At 44.2% G+C, this 17,764-nt stretch overlaps 4 protein-coding genes and 1 long non-coding RNA gene across 9 annotated transcripts in view; 2 read left to right on the forward strand and 3 right to left on the reverse strand.

Moving 5' to 3' along the window:
- mark1 (MAP/microtubule affinity-regulating kinase 1) overlaps window positions 1-6,923 on the forward strand; it is a 27,956-nt gene extending 21,033 nt beyond the window's left edge. For 2 of the 4 annotated variants that reach the window (XM_077614127.1, XM_077614125.1), the window contains exons 9-19: window positions 166-285; window positions 428-527; window positions 593-705; window positions 901-1,054; window positions 1,140-1,321; window positions 1,939-2,030; window positions 2,115-2,255; window positions 2,665-2,916; window positions 3,332-3,358; window positions 4,342-4,386; window positions 5,190-6,923. In XM_077614127.1, the coding sequence (XP_077470253.1) occupies window positions 166-285; window positions 428-527; window positions 593-705; window positions 901-1,054; window positions 1,140-1,321; window positions 1,939-2,030; window positions 2,115-2,255; window positions 2,665-2,916; window positions 3,332-3,358; window positions 4,342-4,386; window positions 5,190-5,535 (1,572 nt within the window). In that variant the 3' untranslated portion in view covers window positions 5,536-6,923. The remainder of the gene's footprint in view (window positions 1-165; window positions 286-427; window positions 528-592; window positions 706-900; window positions 1,055-1,139; window positions 1,322-1,938; window positions 2,031-2,114; window positions 2,256-2,664; window positions 2,917-3,331; window positions 3,359-4,341; window positions 4,387-5,189) is intronic. The other 2 variants (XM_077614126.1, XM_077614128.1) reach the window with 2 other exon arrangements.
- Window positions 6,924-7,150: 227 nt separating this feature from the next.
- On the forward strand, window positions 7,151-14,907 carry LOC144085122 (uncharacterized). Of its 2 annotated transcripts, none has more exons than XR_013304023.1 (3): window positions 7,151-7,607; window positions 7,890-7,970; window positions 14,037-14,907. It is a non-coding gene; the product is annotated as an uncharacterized LOC144085122 (long non-coding RNA). The 2 variants fall into 2 exon arrangements; XR_013304024.1 differs by having other exon boundaries at window positions 14,116-14,907.
- LOC144084526 (high choriolytic enzyme 2-like) lies at window positions 8,335-9,117 on the reverse strand. The gene has a single exon (XM_077613052.1). It carries the CDS (start codon window positions 9,112-9,114, stop codon window positions 8,335-8,337), a length of 780 nt encoding a protein of 259 aa, XP_077469178.1. The 5' UTR covers window positions 9,115-9,117.
- Window positions 10,415-11,194, reverse strand: LOC144085120 (high choriolytic enzyme 1-like). Its single transcript, XM_077614133.1, has one exon. The coding sequence runs from the start codon at window positions 11,192-11,194 to the stop codon at window positions 10,415-10,417; it is 780 nt and encodes a 259-aa protein (XP_077470259.1).
- On the reverse strand, window positions 11,560-16,848 carry LOC144085118 (leucine-rich glioma-inactivated protein 1-like). The gene is made up of 8 exons (XM_077614129.1): window positions 16,408-16,848; window positions 16,269-16,340; window positions 16,037-16,108; window positions 15,883-15,954; window positions 14,909-14,980; window positions 14,523-14,692; window positions 14,219-14,383; window positions 11,560-13,693 (listed from the first exon to the last, which is right to left on the reverse strand). Exons 1-8 carry the CDS (start codon window positions 16,575-16,577, stop codon window positions 12,876-12,878), a joined length of 1,611 nt encoding a protein of 536 aa, XP_077470255.1. The 5' UTR covers window positions 16,578-16,848; the 3' UTR covers window positions 11,560-12,875.
- Between the last annotated feature and the right edge of the window lie 916 nt (window positions 16,849-17,764).

The raw sequence follows: 17,764 nt of genomic DNA on the forward strand, positions 1-17,764 counted from the left end.
GCAGTAACTAAATCCTAATGACATAATAGTTCATTTAATCAATAACAAAACGACATGCAATTAACGTGTCAATTTTTCCATCAAAAGAACATTCCTTCAATTTGGACATCAGTGTTTACACTGCACAAATGTTCTCCTAACAATTCCTTGTTGTCGGTCACACAGGAACTGCGAGAGCGAGTCCTGCGTGGAAAGTACCGGATCCCTTTCTACATGTCCACAGACTGTGAAAACCTACTGAAGAAACTGCTGGTGCTCAACCCGGTCAAACGTGGCAGTTTGGAGGTACTTGTACTTTTATTTACCTTATTTCTAAGATCGCAGTCAATAGCACTGACTCCACAAAGCAGGCCAAAGCTCCGCACCACGATAATATCGGGTTAGGAGCCTTCACGAGTGAAACAAACGGGTAAATTGTCTTTGGCAGCAAATCATGAAAGACCACTGGATGAATGTGGGTCACGAGGAAGAGGAACTGAAGCCGTACATTGAGCCCGAGGCGGACTTCAGCGACGCCACCAGAATAGGTGCGTTTCTCCCTACTTTTGAAGTCTTCCAGATCCGTACTCATTTCTTTTTCTATTCCCGATAGAGCTCATGGTGACCATGGGCTTCCCTAAAGATGAGATCACCGATTCCTTACAAAACCAGAAGTACGATGATGTCATGGCCACTTATCTGCTGCTGGGAAGAAAAGCGCCAGAGGTCAGCTACTTTCCCATAACAAGATCACCGCTGTTGACCTTAAACGACACGTTAAATGAGCTGAACTACTTGTTTAATTCATGAACACATTCGTTCTTTGCTGAGACAAAACGGATTGGGCGTCTTGTGCCAGCAATGAAACGGTACAACTTATTTTTTGGCTATACATAATGACGATGTAATCTCTCCTTTTAGTTTGAGGGGAGCGAACCCTTGACCAACAGCGTTCTGGCTCAACGGCAGCGACCCACTAGCGACATCAACAATGGCTCCAGTATTTCTCCCGCCCATCCCAAAGTGACGCGCAGCATCTCGGCCAATCAGAAGCAGCGCCGCTACAGTGATCACGGTAGGCACGACGATGGCGTTTTTTCCGCTCAGCCGTGCCGAACGATGGTCCGGGTTTGACCCTAGTCTTTACTTCCTTTTCTCAGTGGGTCCGTCAGTGCCTCCGGCGGTGTCGTACACGCGGCGCGGCCAGGCTTTGAGCGTGGAGAGCGACCACCGAGAGGAGTGGGACGGAGCGCGCCGGTTGGAGCTCAGCACTTCCAAGGGAGATGTTCCCGCTTCGCCGCTAGGAGTGCAGGAGAGGAAGAAGACAGCAAGTGGCGTCGGGGTGAGTGCAGAGCAAGTGGATGATCGTGATGACCATTGACGGCGCTAGATGTCAAATCTGTTTTGACTGGGAGGGGCGAATGAACATCCATTTGAAGGCAGCTTAGACATGTCTCATTCCCAATAAACGGTCCCGAAATGAAGCACAGATGGGGCAAGTCTGACATCTCTTCAACATCAAAGTAACGATTTAACAAGTAGCTGTGACACGTCGTTTGTTAGCCGGGAGTCTCGGCACCATGATTGTTAAATGAGTCAGATATGCATGTTAAAAAAATGTGTGATTGTTGCGGTGGGCACATTGCCAAGTCGCGGTACAAACAAGAACATTGTTCAGCCCCGAAGGAAACTGACAGACTGGATCAAATTTTACTCTCAGGCCATCTACCAATAGTACCTTGGCGATCGACAAAATGGATTGGACCCTGAATGCCATCAATGGCGGTGTGATTTTAAGCCTAACATGCTTCAGTTACATTGTGTTAAGTTTTCGAGTTGACCTCAATTGGAGTGTAGTTAATGACAGGAAAATCAGCAGTCATAGTAGGCTATCTTGAGGTGATCTACCCTACGTTGAATGCATCATTTATACGTTGTGGCATGCGTCTTTCGCCGCAGACCAATGGATCAATGACTCGCCGGAACACGTACGTGTGCGAGCGCTCCTCCGCTGAGCGCTACTCGGCCATTCCTAATGGCAAAGACAGCAGGTAAGCGCGCTCGCGGTGGAAACGCGTGGCCAAAGGAGAGTACCGCGATGTGTCACGTGGAAACTCTCGGCGCTGTCATCCCAGTTTAACCGAGGTGTCGGGCAGCACCCCGTCGACGGCGGTGACCTCCACGCGGCCTCGTCACATCAAGTCCATGTCATCTTCAGGACACCCCTCAAAGAGCACACTGCCCCCCATCGATGACAACACTGAGCTGAAATCCAGGTGGGAGAAAGTTTACCCGAAAAGATGACAATATTAATATTGTTTACCATTTATACTGTTTGCCTTTTTTTATTTGTTTTAAAGAGATAACAATACAAAAGAGAATATTCACGTACATTTACCTTAATTCTTTTTTAATATTTACTCATTGGCTTTCATTGATTGACACCCCCTTCCCGTCAAAATGCATTAGGCATCTAGCCCCGTTAATGGCACTGAATGCTAAGCACACGCAGGCCGTCCTTCCAATATACTACTTATATTGGACGTCTATCTTTGTTAATAGTAGGCTATGAGTTTAAAAGAAATAAATTACTGTATTTTCCAGGCTATAAATAGCACTTTTATCATGATATTGTCCCCCGAAAAATAGGATAAATAATGACTACTACTTTTTTGCCCCCTCCAGCTCCTCTCCAAGGGGTCCCTCCACGTCCCCGTCCGCGCACAGTATTAGCACCCCAGAGAAGAACCGTTTCCCAAGGGGGACCACCAGCCGCAGCACCTTCCACGGCGCGCAGCTGCGAGACCGCCGCAGCGCCACCTACAACGGGCCGCCCGCCTCGCCCACGCTGTCCCACGACACGGGCGCCCTGGCGCAGCAGCGACGCGGAACCTCCACCGGCATCATCAGCAAGATCACCTCCAAGTTTGTCCGCAGGTCAGTGGCGACGACAGCTCGTCTTCCGTGACTGGCATTGACGTCCTCCCATGCGTCACTTGCCAAGTTAAAACTCTTTCTTTCTATTTGATACGAACAATTTGGAAAATTGTGTGGTCAATTCATCAATTATCAAATAGTTATCAGGTCGCTCTTTTAGTGCAATTGACGATAATAGGCGTCCAAGCATCCTTCTGAAATCAATTCATCACAATGGCAGGAAATGAGTTAAAATAAAATACGTATAATACATTTAGATCGTTTTTTTTTAAATCAACAATTCAAAGATATGAGACAAGTTCCAATCACTTTTTGCCAGAACTCCCAGCCTTAGTTTTAGCGCAGCCAACCCGTCGCTCGTTTGCTTACGTCATTGTTTTTCTTTTTTTTTGCTTTGTTCCTACCCCTGGTATAGAGCTCTGTCTTTCAGGTCCACTCAGAGGTAGGACAACACTTTGCTTTGTGCCCCCCTTGCTCCAACAGTGACAAATGAAGCCAAAATCTTAATAACCTGAACCCCACTCTAGCACCTCCTTTGGCTACTAACTAGGGTTGGGTATCGTGAATAGAATATACACAGAATGTATAAATCCTGTGTTGTGTGTAGCAGTTGTACATAGTTACTTTTTTTTTTACTACCTGAATAAGCCTCATATTTTTTTTGACAGCCATACTTAACATACAGCTCATCCACCTTTTCAGAATCCACACATCAATGACATTCTCAATACATTTAATTTTTCTTTGAATTTGCGCTAGCTTTTGATTAGCATTACAAGCTTCTGTTAGCGTTTATGTATCCTATCAGTTGGTTTTGCACTATTGCTATGAGGTCTACATCCAGATGCCTTAATCGGCTCGTGATTCATTTGCAAGGTTTAAGATTAGCGTAATTTCATTTTTCTTTATGTCAAGTGCGTACTGCTAGATTGACATCAAAGTTGTCTATGACTTTGATTAACACGCTAGCATGCATGTTTACACTGTTTACAGCCCCCCAGCCGTGATTAACTCTAAAGCTGCCACTGACAGCTCTAGACGTCCAATTCATTCGAAGGGAAGGGCCGGCACCGATTGAACAAACACACTTGCTTCAAATGGATTGGACGTCTACTAGTGATAAACTCATTGGCGGAAGGGAGAACTTTTTTTAAAACCCATTGGCTGCCCGTTTCGGCGCTCAACAGCAAAAATGATAGCGGGTTTCGGTACCCAACCCTACTACTGACACTTAGTACTTGTCGGTTTGCTGTATCCCCCACCCCCACTTGTGTGCTCACCCGGCCGGGAGTGTGGTTTCTTTCCTGGCATGACGGCTTGAAGACCCCCCTCGCTGTCTCACACCGATGGTGACGATGGCGGGAGGTGTGTTTGACGCAGCCGGCAGGAGTAACAATCTCATTGTTATTCCTGCTTTGATTTCAGGGTGCCCAGTGAGGGAGAGGCCAGTGCCAGGACAGAAACACCCAGGTGAGGATTTTCAGTCAAGCCCATATTTTAAAGCCAAACTGTTTTTTGTTTTATACTATAATAACTATAATGGACATTGTCATTATAATGAGAGTGCCATTATAATTGACTTAAGAAAACAGCGATATTTGGTCGCCAAAATTGATAATGTCTATCTGAAAATTTAATCTGATGTATTCATTCATTTTCTGAACCACTTATCCTCACAAGGGTCGCAGGGGGTGCTGGAGCTTATCCCAGCTAACAACGGACACCCTGAATCGGTGGCAAGACAATCCTAGGACACTAGGAGACAGACAACCAATCATACCTGGGGGCAGTTTAGTGTGTTCAAACAGCCTACCCTGCATGTTTTTGGGATATGGGAGGAAACCAGAGTACCCGGAGAAAACCCACGCAAGCCCAGGGAGAACATGCGAAACTCCACACAGTGGGATTGGACCCTTGACCGCAATATGTTAGGTTAGAACTTTATTTCATCCCGTATTCGGGAAAGTTATTGGTTGCAGTAGCAAGACAGACACAAGACACACAAGACATTGTAGACCTAGATAAAAAAATTGGAGCCACACACAGGAAGTCCACAAGGTGGGGGACCTTCTGCAGAATGAGACTGAGGTTACTGCACAGTCCCTCAGTAGTCTGGAGGTTTTAAAGATCATATTCCTTGCCTAGGTCCTCCTAAACTAAACAATCTGATAAGGGAACAAAATCTGACAGGCAGCCTATGAGTTAACCGCCTACTTGTCAACCAGTGGAATGACGATCTCTCAATTTCAACACGTCTCCCTCCTGTACGGCAGGAGCGCATCCGGCGATCCCAAGGAGGACGCGGGTCGCGACTCCAAACCCCGCTCTCTGCGCTTCACCTGGAGCATGAAGACCACCTCGTCCATGGAGCCCTCGGAGATGATGCGGGAGATCCGCAAGGTCCTGGACGCCAACAGCTGCGACTACGAGCAGCGCGAGCGCTTCCTGCTCTTCTGCGTGCACGGCGACGCGCGCCAGGACAACCTGGTCCAGTGGGAGATGGAGGTGTGCAAGCTGCCTCGCCTCTCGCTCAACGGCGTGCGCTTCAAGAGGATATCGGGCACGTCCATCGCCTTTAAGAACATCGCCTGCAAAATTGCCAACGAGCTCAAACTGTGACGCCGCGCGCCGCAACTCATCTCGTCACTGGATTCACAACGGCAATATTGGGCACGAATGTACCGCGGATTACGCCGACGTCTTTTCCTTTCAAACTGTCCGTCCAGTATGCAGCTGAACACCCTGCAATAATTCTTTTATTTGTTTTTTTTGTGTTTTTTTTTTTCTAAACGACTACTACCAGATCTTACCCCGAATAACTCAAACTAGCCGCTTCTCCCACCTGTGTTCCGTGCGTATATAGAGCAGGCTGGAGCTCGTACTAAAAACTATGTAATAAAAAAAATTGTACTGTATGCATAACATCTGCAGGTACTGTATATTGATTTTTCAGTTGTGTACAGATTTTCTTTCATGGGGATTTTTTTTTTGTGATGTTACCTAGAGCATTATTATTTACGATGGAGTATTAGAGCCTTTGCGAAATTTAAGTCATACTGTGAGGTAAAAAAGGGGGCTTTCCATCTTTCAGCATTAGCATCCATAACATCACGACTTTATTGTTGTAATATATTGATGTGAATATCGTGATATTTACGATATTTAAGTGATAATATTACAACATTGATTCACAGTATTTGGAGATTCTGGTCACATAATGTGACATTTACATTGTAATCTGATTTTAGTCATATTACAAAAATTAAGCCATAATATTACATCTAGAAAAAAGGGGTAATATTATGACTTAAAGCAACCAATTAGATCTCTTAATATTATGGCTTAAATCTCCTAATATTACGACTACTCTCCTGACTTTTTTTTGTGTGTTTTGCTCTAATACTCTGTCATAATTGTCTTTTATTTTTTGGTCTGTGATTTTTTTTTTTTAAGTCACCATTTTCAGGATAGCGTTTTGGATTTTATTTAAAGAGCCCTAAATTATTTTGCGGAATACGAAAGGGAGTCGTTCCCTAGATTTTGTGTTTTATTTTGTTCGCCTACGGAGCAAACGAAAAAAAAAAAAACTTAAGTTGCACCACGTAGTAGTAAAACTGAAAATGTGTCCACTTTATTTTCTCTGGGCAGCAGGGACTTCCTCTGTTGCACTTTGCACAAGCTTTTCTCAGTATGACATGATGCACCTAAACTTTCTCCCTGTTCCTTCCACAGTAAGGTTTGCTCGTCCTCAGTTCAAAGCAGTAAACGGTTCGCCAAGCTGCATGAGAAGTCAAAGTTAAAGAAGTGAAACGTTGGTCCCGACAACCTCGTCATCTCCGCCAGTGTGTGATACTCGCGTATCTACTGGTGTTTTTGTTTCCTCTCATTTTTTCTGTTCGTTCAAGCAAATTTTATTGTATTTATTCCATTACGTTGTAATGTGCTGCTTTGTAGAAAAGAGGTGTGCACTTTGTCGGAGAAAATAAAAAGGATTTTATTTCTTTCTATTCCATCTGATTGCTGAGGAATGAGACACAAACAAAGGTAGTTGGAAAAAATGTCTTAAGAGGAAATATTCTCATTTATTTTGAATGGTTATTTTTTATTATAAGGGCTTTATTTACTCTTGAATGTTTCAAATGAAACATTTTGTTATATTTTTGAGGAACTAGGAAACTCCTATTTTCAATTTTTATAGATTTTTTTGATTTTACATTTATTAGATACAGTAAATTATCACTTTTTGCATACATATTTTCATTAATAATGGAAAGTATTCTTTTATATGAAAAATTCAACAATCAAACGCGCTCACCTAAAATTACTGGACGTGCCAAGAAATATTGAATGAAATCGTGTATAATTTTATAGAATAAAATAGGTTTATGTACTTTGCGGTTTTGTATGCAGTACCAATATTGGCCTTGGGTCGGCAGCATACGTCCTCGAGCCACTCACACTGTTGAATACTACAAAAGAAAAAGAAAATATCATTGGCACCTGTAAGAACGCCTTTCGTTTGCTCTTTATCGTTTTTATTGTATATAAATGAAAAAAAAATGCAAAACAGCTTACATAAAAAAAGCCAACAAAGTGAGACGAATTTGAACAAGTTTATGCATGCATGTCCACCGCAATTTTTGAAGGTTGCTGTATTTTAATTGACAAAGCACATGTTCTGCAAGGGCAAGGTAAGCCAATTTTGCTTGTTTTTGACAGATTTTTATATTTATTTTAGTGAATTGATTTTGTAACTTGTAACTGAAATAACATACAGGTAAATTAATTATCTGAAATTGGTTGCTTTAACAAATAGTAGTTCTAAAGAGCTGACAAAAACACGTCTCAAAATGTTTGTTGTGTCAGTTTATGTTAGTTTCAACAAAAGATCTGACGAATTTCGCAATATAAAGTTGTGTTTCTAAAGACTGAGGCCAACCTGAGTAAAACTATACCTTATTACGAAATTTTAGACAACTGGAGGTGGACTAGTGCGGCCAGCTTGCCCCGGAGGATTTCTTCGTCGGTGGACTCCCTTTAGCTGTTTAGCACATGTAAGTAATTAAAATTACTAATGATATAAGTATAACACGGTTAATTTACTCAATATCTGACGTTAATGAGAAACGTTTGAAAATCGGTTGAAAAATGAGCACATTTATACACATGTCAAAATTCTATACATTGACCATAATATATATTTATCGTACAGCTCTGACGTTAAATGGCCGACAAGCGCTTGTCCGCATATCATGCTATTTTTCAGTTTTTTATTCAGTACAATTCATACTCTGTACGTGGGCGTGTGTGCGTGCGCGTGTGTGCGTGCGCGCGCGCACTATGTGGCAGACAGTCAATACTTCTTGAAATTGCACTAACTTTATTGAAGATATACTGAATACATCCCAAATGTTGTTTTCAACAGTCGTAGAGCATGTTGATTCTCCTTATGTCCCATTTGGACAGGCCGTTCCTCTGGCCAATGGGGACGCGGGCATTGGGGATGGGAGTGATGGTGTCTCTCCCGTTGTTACTGAAGGCGGTTTTCCCATAGTGCATGACGGAGGAGTAGTCGTAGGGCGTCTTTATGTTGTCAGTGTCCTGCATGTAGAAGTTGTGGGCCATATCCGGGTCGATGTTCTCCCAGTTGATCCGGATGTATTTGTCGCGGCCGCTCCTGGTCTGCTCGTGGTGGAAGCCCAAAATGTGGTTAAACTCGTGCTGGATGATCCCTTTGTAGAGGCAGCTGCCACGGTTGAGGGACAACACCTGCTTGCCGCCTTGCCTCCCCAAAGAGGTGTAGCAACCGGCTCTGTTCTCCACGCTGATGTAGTCGAACTCGTTGCGCCGCGGCACGAAACGCACACAGGTGGCGCCGTGGAAGGATGCCAGGGCCGCCTCGATTTTCTGCTTCTCCCTTCGGGGGAACTCTCCACTCACGACGTAAGGGACGTTGACGAAGCCTTCGGAGTTTTTCTTCCAGCGGCACAACTCGTACAAGCATTTCATGGCGTTTCTGGTTCTGGAAACCAGCAGGTCTCCTTCCAGGAGGAGCTCCTCACTGCCGTTGTTGGTGGTGAGGATTCTGGTGGAGAGGTCCATGGTGTCTTCCTCGTCTTCTTCTAGGAGTTCTTCATCCTGGTAGGCCTGAGAAAGACCGAGCAAGGCGAGCAGTAGCAAGCTAGCGTAGCGAGGCATCTTCAGGTTTCTGTCTTTGAAAACTGTGGTCCTTCCTTGTCCATCTGGCCTTTTTATACTCGGATCTTCAGGTGTGGCTGCAAAGGATTATGGGTTGGGGTCTGCATGATTAGGCCTTTGTAAACTTCTCAAGGTTGGACTCTACTGGCCACCCGCTTAGTAAATAAGGCTTGGGTAGTCTGATGATGGGGCTCTTAAAAACTTCACGGAACTGCAGTCATTTGTGGCCTTTAAAAAATATATATTTGAGTTTGATTTATTTAATTAAGGAACAGAACATTAATGAACATATATATATATATATATATATATATATATATATATATATATATATTCATGTTAACGAACACATATAATATGTAAATATGTAAGATTATAGCCAAAGGCTAATTTCCATCTTTAGTCCTTTGTGCAGGTTGAAGTTAGTAAATGGATATTTTAATTAATTGTTTGTATAGATCTGTTTTTTTTTTCATTATATTTTATCTCTGCAGAACAAGCTAGTGTAGCGCAGGCTAATGTCAATTTTCAGTGATGCTTGTCTGTTGGCTAAAGTAAATTCATTAGCCTAAGTTTAGAGACCAAAACTTGGTCCAAATTTTGAGGTTATTTTTAGCTGATATGATCGTATTTTGTTTTTATTTTAATTCATTAAAAATATTGGAGGAAAAAACAACTGGGATGAACCTGGGAATATTCTTTTACATTAGTTTAAAGGAGCAAAAACATAGTATTTATTGTTATTTTTTTATTAATAATTGAATTATTAATTATTACAATTTGAACATTTACATTTTTATTTGTTCATCACATTTTTGAACTATTGAAATATGTTCTTTTATTTTAATTCATTAAAAAAAAATTGAAAAATGCATGAATAAAAGCAGGAAATCTTGTTTTTACTATTTTACAAAATGTTTTGATATTTAAAAATGGGTAAAGCAATACAACAATTGTATTTATCTAATTTTTCAAATTTCTGTGAAATTGTATTAAAACATCACCAACCCCAAACCACTAAAATGCTCTTTATCTTTTAAATTATATTAATGTTTCAATAGGAAAAACTGAATATCTGGTGATTGATTTTTTTTTTTTGTAAGATCTATAAGATCCTGGGCCTTGTTTTGAGGATTTAAAAAAATGGATTGCTTTCACTTTTGTTTAATATTAGACTTTTTTGGTGTGGAATATTTGATTCACACATGTCAATTTTCTTGATATTTTATGGATTGGAGGCAGACAAAAAAGAGGTGAAGATGCATTGAATTTATTGAGATAATGACCACGAGTGTCGGTTTCAACAGTCATAGAGCATGTTGATTCTCCTGATGTCCCAGTTGGAAAGGCCCCGCCTCTGGCCAATGGGGACTCTGGCATCGGGGATGGGGGTGATGGTGTCCCTCCCGTTGGTGCTGAAGTCATTTTTCCCGTAGTGCATGACTGAAGCGTAGTCGTAGGGCGTCTTCAGGTTGTCAGTGTCCCGCCTGTAGAAGTTGTGGGCCATATCCGGGTCGATGTTCTCCCAGTGGATCCGGACGTACTTGTCGCGGTCGCTCCTGTTCTGCTCGTGGTGGAAGCCCAGAGCGTGGTTGAGCTCGTGCTGGATGATGCCGCGGTACAGGCAGTCGTCGACTTTGAGCGACAACACCTGCCCGCCGCCTTGCCTCCCTAACAACGAGAAGCAACCGGCTTTGTTCTCCACGCTGATGTAGTCGTACTCGCCGCGACGTGGCACAAAGCGCACGCAGGTGCTGCTGTGAAAGCCCGCCATGGCCATCTCGATCTTTCGCTTGGCCCAGCCTGTGAACTCCGGGCTCAGGACGTAGGGGACGCTCACCTGGCCGTTGGCGTTTTTCTTCCAGCGGCAACTCTGGTACAAGCACTTCAAGGCGTTTCTGGTTTTGGGAAGCAGAAGATCGCCCTCCAGCAGGAGCTCGTCGGTACCGTTGTTGGTGGCGAGGATTCTGGTGGTGAGGTCCACCGTGTCATCGCCGTCGTCTTCCACGGATTCCTCATCTTGGTAGGCTCGGGTGAAACCGAGCAGGACGAGCAGTAGCAAGTTAGCAAAGCGGCTCATCTTCAAGATGATGTCTTGTGAAGGTTTAGGTCTACTTTGGCGCAGTCTGGACTGTTTATACTCAAATCTTTGGGTGTGGCTACAAAGGATTATGGGTTGTGTTCCATATTGTAAGGCCTTTGCAAACCTGGATTCTACGTTCAACCCGTTTAGTACATAATAGTTTGTAAGTGGCGTCAAGAAAGATAAATATATCAAATTCCTGCTGTTTCGGGCCTCTTCCCGTAAATTGTGGAAAACATGGGTCACATTCAGGCAACTTTTGGGCAAATCCAGTTTTTCCTGTGGAGTTCAAGCCACTTGCTGTGAACTTTTGGGTATTTCAAAATGGATTTGGAGATCTCTCGCTGTGAAAACAGCCAAAGTCAGTGATTGAAGCTTTTATTGAAATAGCACAATGTTAGTCAATGACGATGTCATCCAACCGTGATGCTGCTACAATTCCGACAACTGTGAAAAAAAAATCAATGTTACCATGACAGACAAAAGTCGTGTAAATAGTGTCGAGTGCTCCTGAAAAAATGCTATTGATTCTTTAAAAATACAAACATTCATGATTATAATGTACAAGGTGCATCTCTGAATATCAATCTAAATGCTGTTGCCCCCTAGAAAAGCATCTTTTTTGTACAAATTTAAGTCTGAAAAATGTAAACACCATTTTTTTGGCAGATTGGTTGGAAAGTTTCACATCCGATAAAGACATGAGCGTACAAATGTTTGCGGCTGATGGTGGAAAAATATGTTATAATGCACATTCTGGATTGGTGGGCGATGGTGCATGGATGGCTTGCTCATGCATGAAGTCCCATTCTAGCTTGAGATGCATGCATTGACTCCATCCCAGGATTCTATTGAAATATAACGGAGGGATAAAAGTATCGGGACACGTTGGAATATTGAAAAATACCGGGGGCCGATTGTTTACACTAATTTGCCTTAAAGATTGTCACCTTCCAGAGGATTTTCAGGCGTGGCTTCGTGAAGTATTTTTGGGTTTACTCGTAATAGACCTCATTTGTATCGTTCATCCAATTCATTTTTTTAAAACTTTTAAACCAAAAACAAAATTAGTTGTAGCCAGATACTGAGACAGGAGTATTTTTCGTGTCATGTCATGAAATGAATAAAATTCCCAAATCTGATGCTGAGAATTTTGAGGTGGAAATCATTTCGTCAATGAGTCAAAATGTCAAATGTGTCCGAGATACACTCCCACCAATTAGTTCATCACTTGTAGACGTCCAATCCATTTGAGCTGGAAGGGTGGCAGCGAATGAACAACATTCAAAAGCAGCCAGAGTTAACAATGAAAATGCCAAAATTATTATCAAGAGTAGTGCAAAATAAAATGAATCCTGATGACGGTAAAGCTCACAATGGAGCTGTGCGTGTTATTTTTGAAAGGGTATTTTTACGGATTAACCTTGCCCCAAAGATCCAAATGACACTCTTCCATTGCTTTGGATTCTCAAGATCTGTACCAAATTTCACGTTACTGCCTGCAACATGTGGAAAGGGCAGAATTTGACAAAAAGGAAGGTTACCCAGCCATTTCTTGACCTCCTGACCAACACGTCCCGATACTTTTTCCGGTCCGAAAGAAAAAACGCGTCGCATCATAATGCGTGCTGTTCTCAAGATCGCATCAGCCGTCACGTAGGCAAAGGCCGGCCAGCGCTCAGTCGCTCAGGTCGATGACCAGATGCTCGTAAATCTGCGTCTTCCCTTTGAAACTGGAGGCCAGCAGGAACTGGCGGTTGTCGATGGAGATGGGACAGAAGGCCCTGGGCGCTTGGATGTTGAGCTCCTGGAAGTGGGCCAGCTCTCCCTTCTTGGCATCCCAGCGGTACACCTGAGTGAAGGAGTAGTCGCTGCCCAGGACGGCGTACTGCCAGGCGCCCACGGCGAAGGGCTGGAACACCATGGAGCCGCGCGACGGCACCGTCTGGAGTTCCCGAAAGAGGGCGCCGTCCCAACGCATGACCTTGGAGTCGCCGATGAAACGCGTCAGGCAGAGGAAGAGCTCCGACTTGATCCGGAAGTGCTTGACGGCGTAGACGTCCTCCATCTCGGGGATGTCGGTGCGGCGCTCAAAGAGTTTGCCGCCTTTGTTCCACTGGTAGATGATGGGACGCTGGGAGCTACTGGACAGGATGAGGTGGGGCTTGGAGGAGATCTCCAGGTACTCCACGTCGGTGTCGCGGTACCAGGGGTGGAGCGACTGGTGCGAGTAGAAGCCGTTGCCGTTCCACTTGTAGACGGTGGTGGAGCCGGCTTTGGAGCTGTCGGCGATGGCGAAGAAGGACTCGCCGTCGATCGGGAAGGTCTCCACGTCGTTGGGCTTGCGGATCTTCAGGATGTCGATGCCTTGCAGCTTGATGAACTTGTTGGCCGAGGTGTCGCGCTTGTAGATGTGCGAGCCGCCGAACAGCTGAGCCACGATGACGAAGAGCTGCTTGTCGATGACCAGCGGTTTGCAGATCACCGTCGAGGTGCCTGGAGAGACCACCGCACGGAGAGAATTTTTGGTCCGTTGTATGTAGCAAGTCTGAGCCAATTGGTTGCTATCTGGTGGCCGTTATGTGGGTTGCAGGATCAGGTCAATGGATTGCAATAATAACCCTAGACATGTAAGATGTCATTGTTTTTGCAATATGAATGGTCATATTGTACAACACTATCTAGTGTAGGAATTTGTTGTTTCTAAAGAGACTGTTTTAACATATGGCAACAGCTGCTTGACAAACATCTCGCTGAAACGCCTAGATTTCCAGAACCAGATGTTCCATGCAGCACATTAGGGATTGATTTGTTTCTCACTCATCCTGATCCATTTCAGTGACACAAGTGGATCGAGTAAACAGGGCTGACATCATCTCGCTACAATGCTCTTTCTATGTGTGTGGCATTTTCATCAGATGACGCGACTTCCAGTACGAAAGGAAAAGTTTAGCAAAGCGGAAAGTGGGATGATTGCGACGGCCCTCCGGAGAAACGGCACAATCTTAGCTTTTTACTCACTGTCGATATCGTCAAAGTTCCGGAAGACCATTTCCACATGATCCCACTCCATGAAGCTACACTTGCCGATGAAGGGCTGGGCGAAGACCACGTACTGGTCTTCGCCGAAGGTGAAGGCCTCCACGGAAATGGATTCAAATTTGAGGGACTGGTATGACGCGAACTCTGGAAGAGGACAACGGTAAACAGATTGGTTAAGCAAAATGGACCTTTTCTACAAACGGGAACATGTTCTCCAACAACTTAGTTGAAAAGGGTTGCATGTCTACTAGTGACGTAAGTAGAATAGTTGGCACGAGGTCACCTGTAGTGATGCAGTCAAAGGACTGAGGCAGGAGGTCGTTGATCCTCTTGTCCTGCAGCGTGGACGGACCTTTGCAGTGAATCTGATCCACGGTGGCATTGGTGCTGTGGATCCATTCCACCAACCACTTTAGCTTACAGTCGCAGGTGAAGCGATTCCCACGCAGGTCTCTAGAAAAGCCACGTCACAATTCAGCAATTTTACCTTTTTCTGCTTTTATTGAGCAGTCCAAATTCTCGCCCTGGTTTTATCAGCAAACGGGATGTCATTGACTAATTTGGAGGCCGCTCCACAACAACCTCATTGTTCACGTTTGCACAGTTTGGGCGATTATGTAACGCATTATGCAAGTGTATAAAAACAATAAAAAAAGAGGTGATGCTTACACTTTGGTCAAGGCTTCCAAACCTTTGAACAAATCTTTGGGGAGGCTCTCAAGATTGTTGTACGCCAGACTCCTGTTGAAATACAAAAATAGCATGTCGTCAAGGAGTTTAACGTCTCCTCATTACATTTTAACCACGTTGCGCAAGAGAACACCTCAGAACAGTAGCCAAAATTCATCTGCCGACCCACTTTGGGACTAGAGCCACTCATACAGCAAATTCAATTTGTATATGAATCATGTTCGTTGTTTACATTCAAATAATTGTGAAGGAACTGATCACCTCAACTGTATATGAGAATGTATCTTTAAAAATGTCTCCCCTAAAATAGACACTTTGCTGCCACTATTTATTACAATCAAGTTTGAACTAGAACTGCACACTCTCTTTGACCCTGTAACCTTTGACCTCATAACTCTTCTCTTACGTATGATAATAATTCCTTTATTCATTCAAGATTGATCTTGAACTTAAAAAAACAATACTTAAGCTCCGCTTCACGTAGTTTTCCCCTCCTGGTGGAGGTAAAAAAAACAAAACAAAAAAACTTAAAAAAATGACTAATCCAAAATCGAGTTCTTCACGGATAAGAAAAAATGACTCCTCATATAGTCACCCTATTTTAATTAGACATTAAATCTCATTGTTAAAAAATCATAAATAACAGTCACCCTCTCAATTATTCATTAAAATCTTGTTTTAAAAAAGTGTCCCCTAAAATAAACACCCTACCTCAAGTATTCATCGTAACCTAATTTTAAAAAAATCATAAATAACAGACACCTTCTCAATTATTCATAAAAATCTTGTTTTAAAAAAGCGTCCCCAAAAATAGACACCCTGCCTCAAGTATTCATCATAACCTCGTTAAAGAAAAAAGACAGAACAAGGTCTACGACATCCATCAAATGGGACTTACTATTTAAAGCCCATATGCTGACCCCAAAAATGTGGACACTTAACGTCATACTCACAGATGCACCAATGTTTTCAGCCCTCGGAAGGCGTACGGCGATATGGAACGGATTTGGTTGTTTTCGATGAACCTCGGAGGGGAAAAAAATCGGCGAGCTCCGGTGAGGAAAAAGCGTCCCAACGCTTTCCCAACTCGGGCGCGAGCGCACTCACAGATACTCCAGATGCGGGAGGCCCAGGAAGGCGTCCTCGTCTAAAGACTCCAAGTTGTTGGCTGTGAACAGACTGCCGAGTCGCATATGGACCTGGTTAATCCTTGACGGAGCTAGACGTCCAATCCGTTTGGCCCGAGAGGGGGTGGGCGACCATTCTACCACGGCCGCCGGCCCCCTTACCGGACCGAACAGATCGGACGGCTAGAGCGGAGAAGACGTGGAGGACTTACAGGAGGTGCAGGGCGGGCGTATGGATGAAGCTCTCCTTGGGGATCTCGGTGAATTCCGACTTGACGAAAGACCTGAAGAAAAACACTGCAATGAAGAAGAAGAAGAGGGGGGCAAAGAGCGGAGGTCCCTGGGCCTCACAGCGAAATCACGTCGGGCGGGAAGGCTCTGGGGATCAGGCCGGCGCTCTCGCACAACGCGTTGTCTTTGGTGCACGTGCAGGACGCGGGGCAGCGCGGTTGCTTGAGCCGCCTGCCGTCGGCGGGCCCCGCGCACGCCAGCGCGAGCGCCAGCAGCCACACGGACGCCATCCTCCTCCGGACGATCCTCCGCGGCGAGGACGGAGGGGGAGAAAGGGGGAGAAAAAAAAGGGGGCGATCAGACGCGGGGAAGCAGGTGGGGGATCCCGGCGGGAGCAGACGGAGCTCGCATCTCCATCCGAGGGAAAACCACGCCTTGCGCTGAGAGGGGGAGGAAGAGGAGTAGGATGAAGAAGAAGAGGAGGAGGAGGAGGAGGAGGAAGAGGAGGTGTGAGATCTGTGGTGAATCAGCTGGGGAAAATGCCCGTCGTTTTTGCTGCTGCGTGCACGTTCAGGACCTGGACTTCTTGTGTTTGTTGTGTTCCTCAACAGTCAGGAAAATATTTCCTTGATGAGCGAGCTCAAATGGGGTCTCGGGTGACCTAACGAGACGAGGACCAGCGGAGGCGGTCCTGGATTATTTTGCGCTTTGGGCAAAACAGCCCTTCCCATGCACAAGATATCATATTTACATATTTATCTTGATCAAATACATGCTTAAATAGGTCTTCTTTCATATAGTATCACTCTAGCGAAAATACAACTTTTGACCTAAAGTACAAATGTGTCAATACATGTAAACACCAATGTCAATTGCACAAACCTTGAACCACAAAAAGAGAATAGAGTAAATATCAATCAAATATTTTTAAAATTGAACAATTGGAATTTAGTGATCAGACTCTCGTAAATCTTTTTGATGTATATTTTGCCCTATTTATACATTATAAATTGTGTTCTGGATGAGTGGATTGAACCTTACGACTTCAAAACTTCCCTGTTGATACCAACTTACTGTATTGACATTTAAATTGGTGGATAACAATGTAGAAAAGTACAATGGAATTTACATAGACAATGACTCCAAAGCTACGACTTCCTTCCCTAAGGAGAATGAGCAATGACCATTTTTTTTTCCATTCGAGGTTTCCATGACAACTAATGGACTCGACCGCCTTCTGTGTCAGCGGGGGCGTGTTGAAAGCCCCCTGCCATAGTGACAGCTGGCGTGCCTGGGTGGAATGGAAAAAAAACCCAAAAGAAAATAAAACTATACAAAGAACAGGTTAATATTGACTCATTGGCGATTCACGACAATTTGGGGACACGCTTTGTAAACAAAGTGTTCCCACCAGGAGAGGAAAAGTAGTGTGCGTAAATTTACCCGATGTAAAACACTGGGCACGATTGTGGCGCCG

The sequence above is a fragment of the Stigmatopora argus genome, chromosome 11 (assembly GCF_051989625.1).
Source record: "Stigmatopora argus isolate UIUO_Sarg chromosome 11, RoL_Sarg_1.0, whole genome shotgun sequence".
In the NCBI taxonomy this organism is placed as follows: domain Eukaryota; kingdom Metazoa; phylum Chordata; class Actinopteri; order Syngnathiformes; family Syngnathidae; genus Stigmatopora; species Stigmatopora argus.

Bases quoted from the DNA above. Each gene is read 5' to 3' on its own strand.
- LOC144084526 (XM_077613052.1), bottom strand. From the start codon at position 9,114: ATGCCTCGCTACGCTAGCTTGCTACTGCTCGCCTTGCTCGGTCTTTCT.
- LOC144085120 (XM_077614133.1), bottom strand. From the start codon at position 11,194: ATGAGCCGCTTTGCTAACTTGCTACTGCTCGTCCTGCTCGGTTTCACC.
- LOC144085118 (XM_077614129.1), bottom strand. From the start codon at position 16,577: ATGGCGTCCGTGTGGCTGCTGGCGCTCGCGCTGGCGTGCGCGGGGCCC. The intron at 14,981-15,882 runs GTGAGTATGACG...GTATTTCAACAG, and splicing joins CTGAAAACATTGGTGCATCT to GAGTCTGGCGTACAACAATC. The intron at 14,693-14,908 runs GTAAGCATCACC...TGGCTTTTCTAG, and splicing joins TTGGAAGCCTTGACCAAAGT to AGACCTGCGTGGGAATCGCT.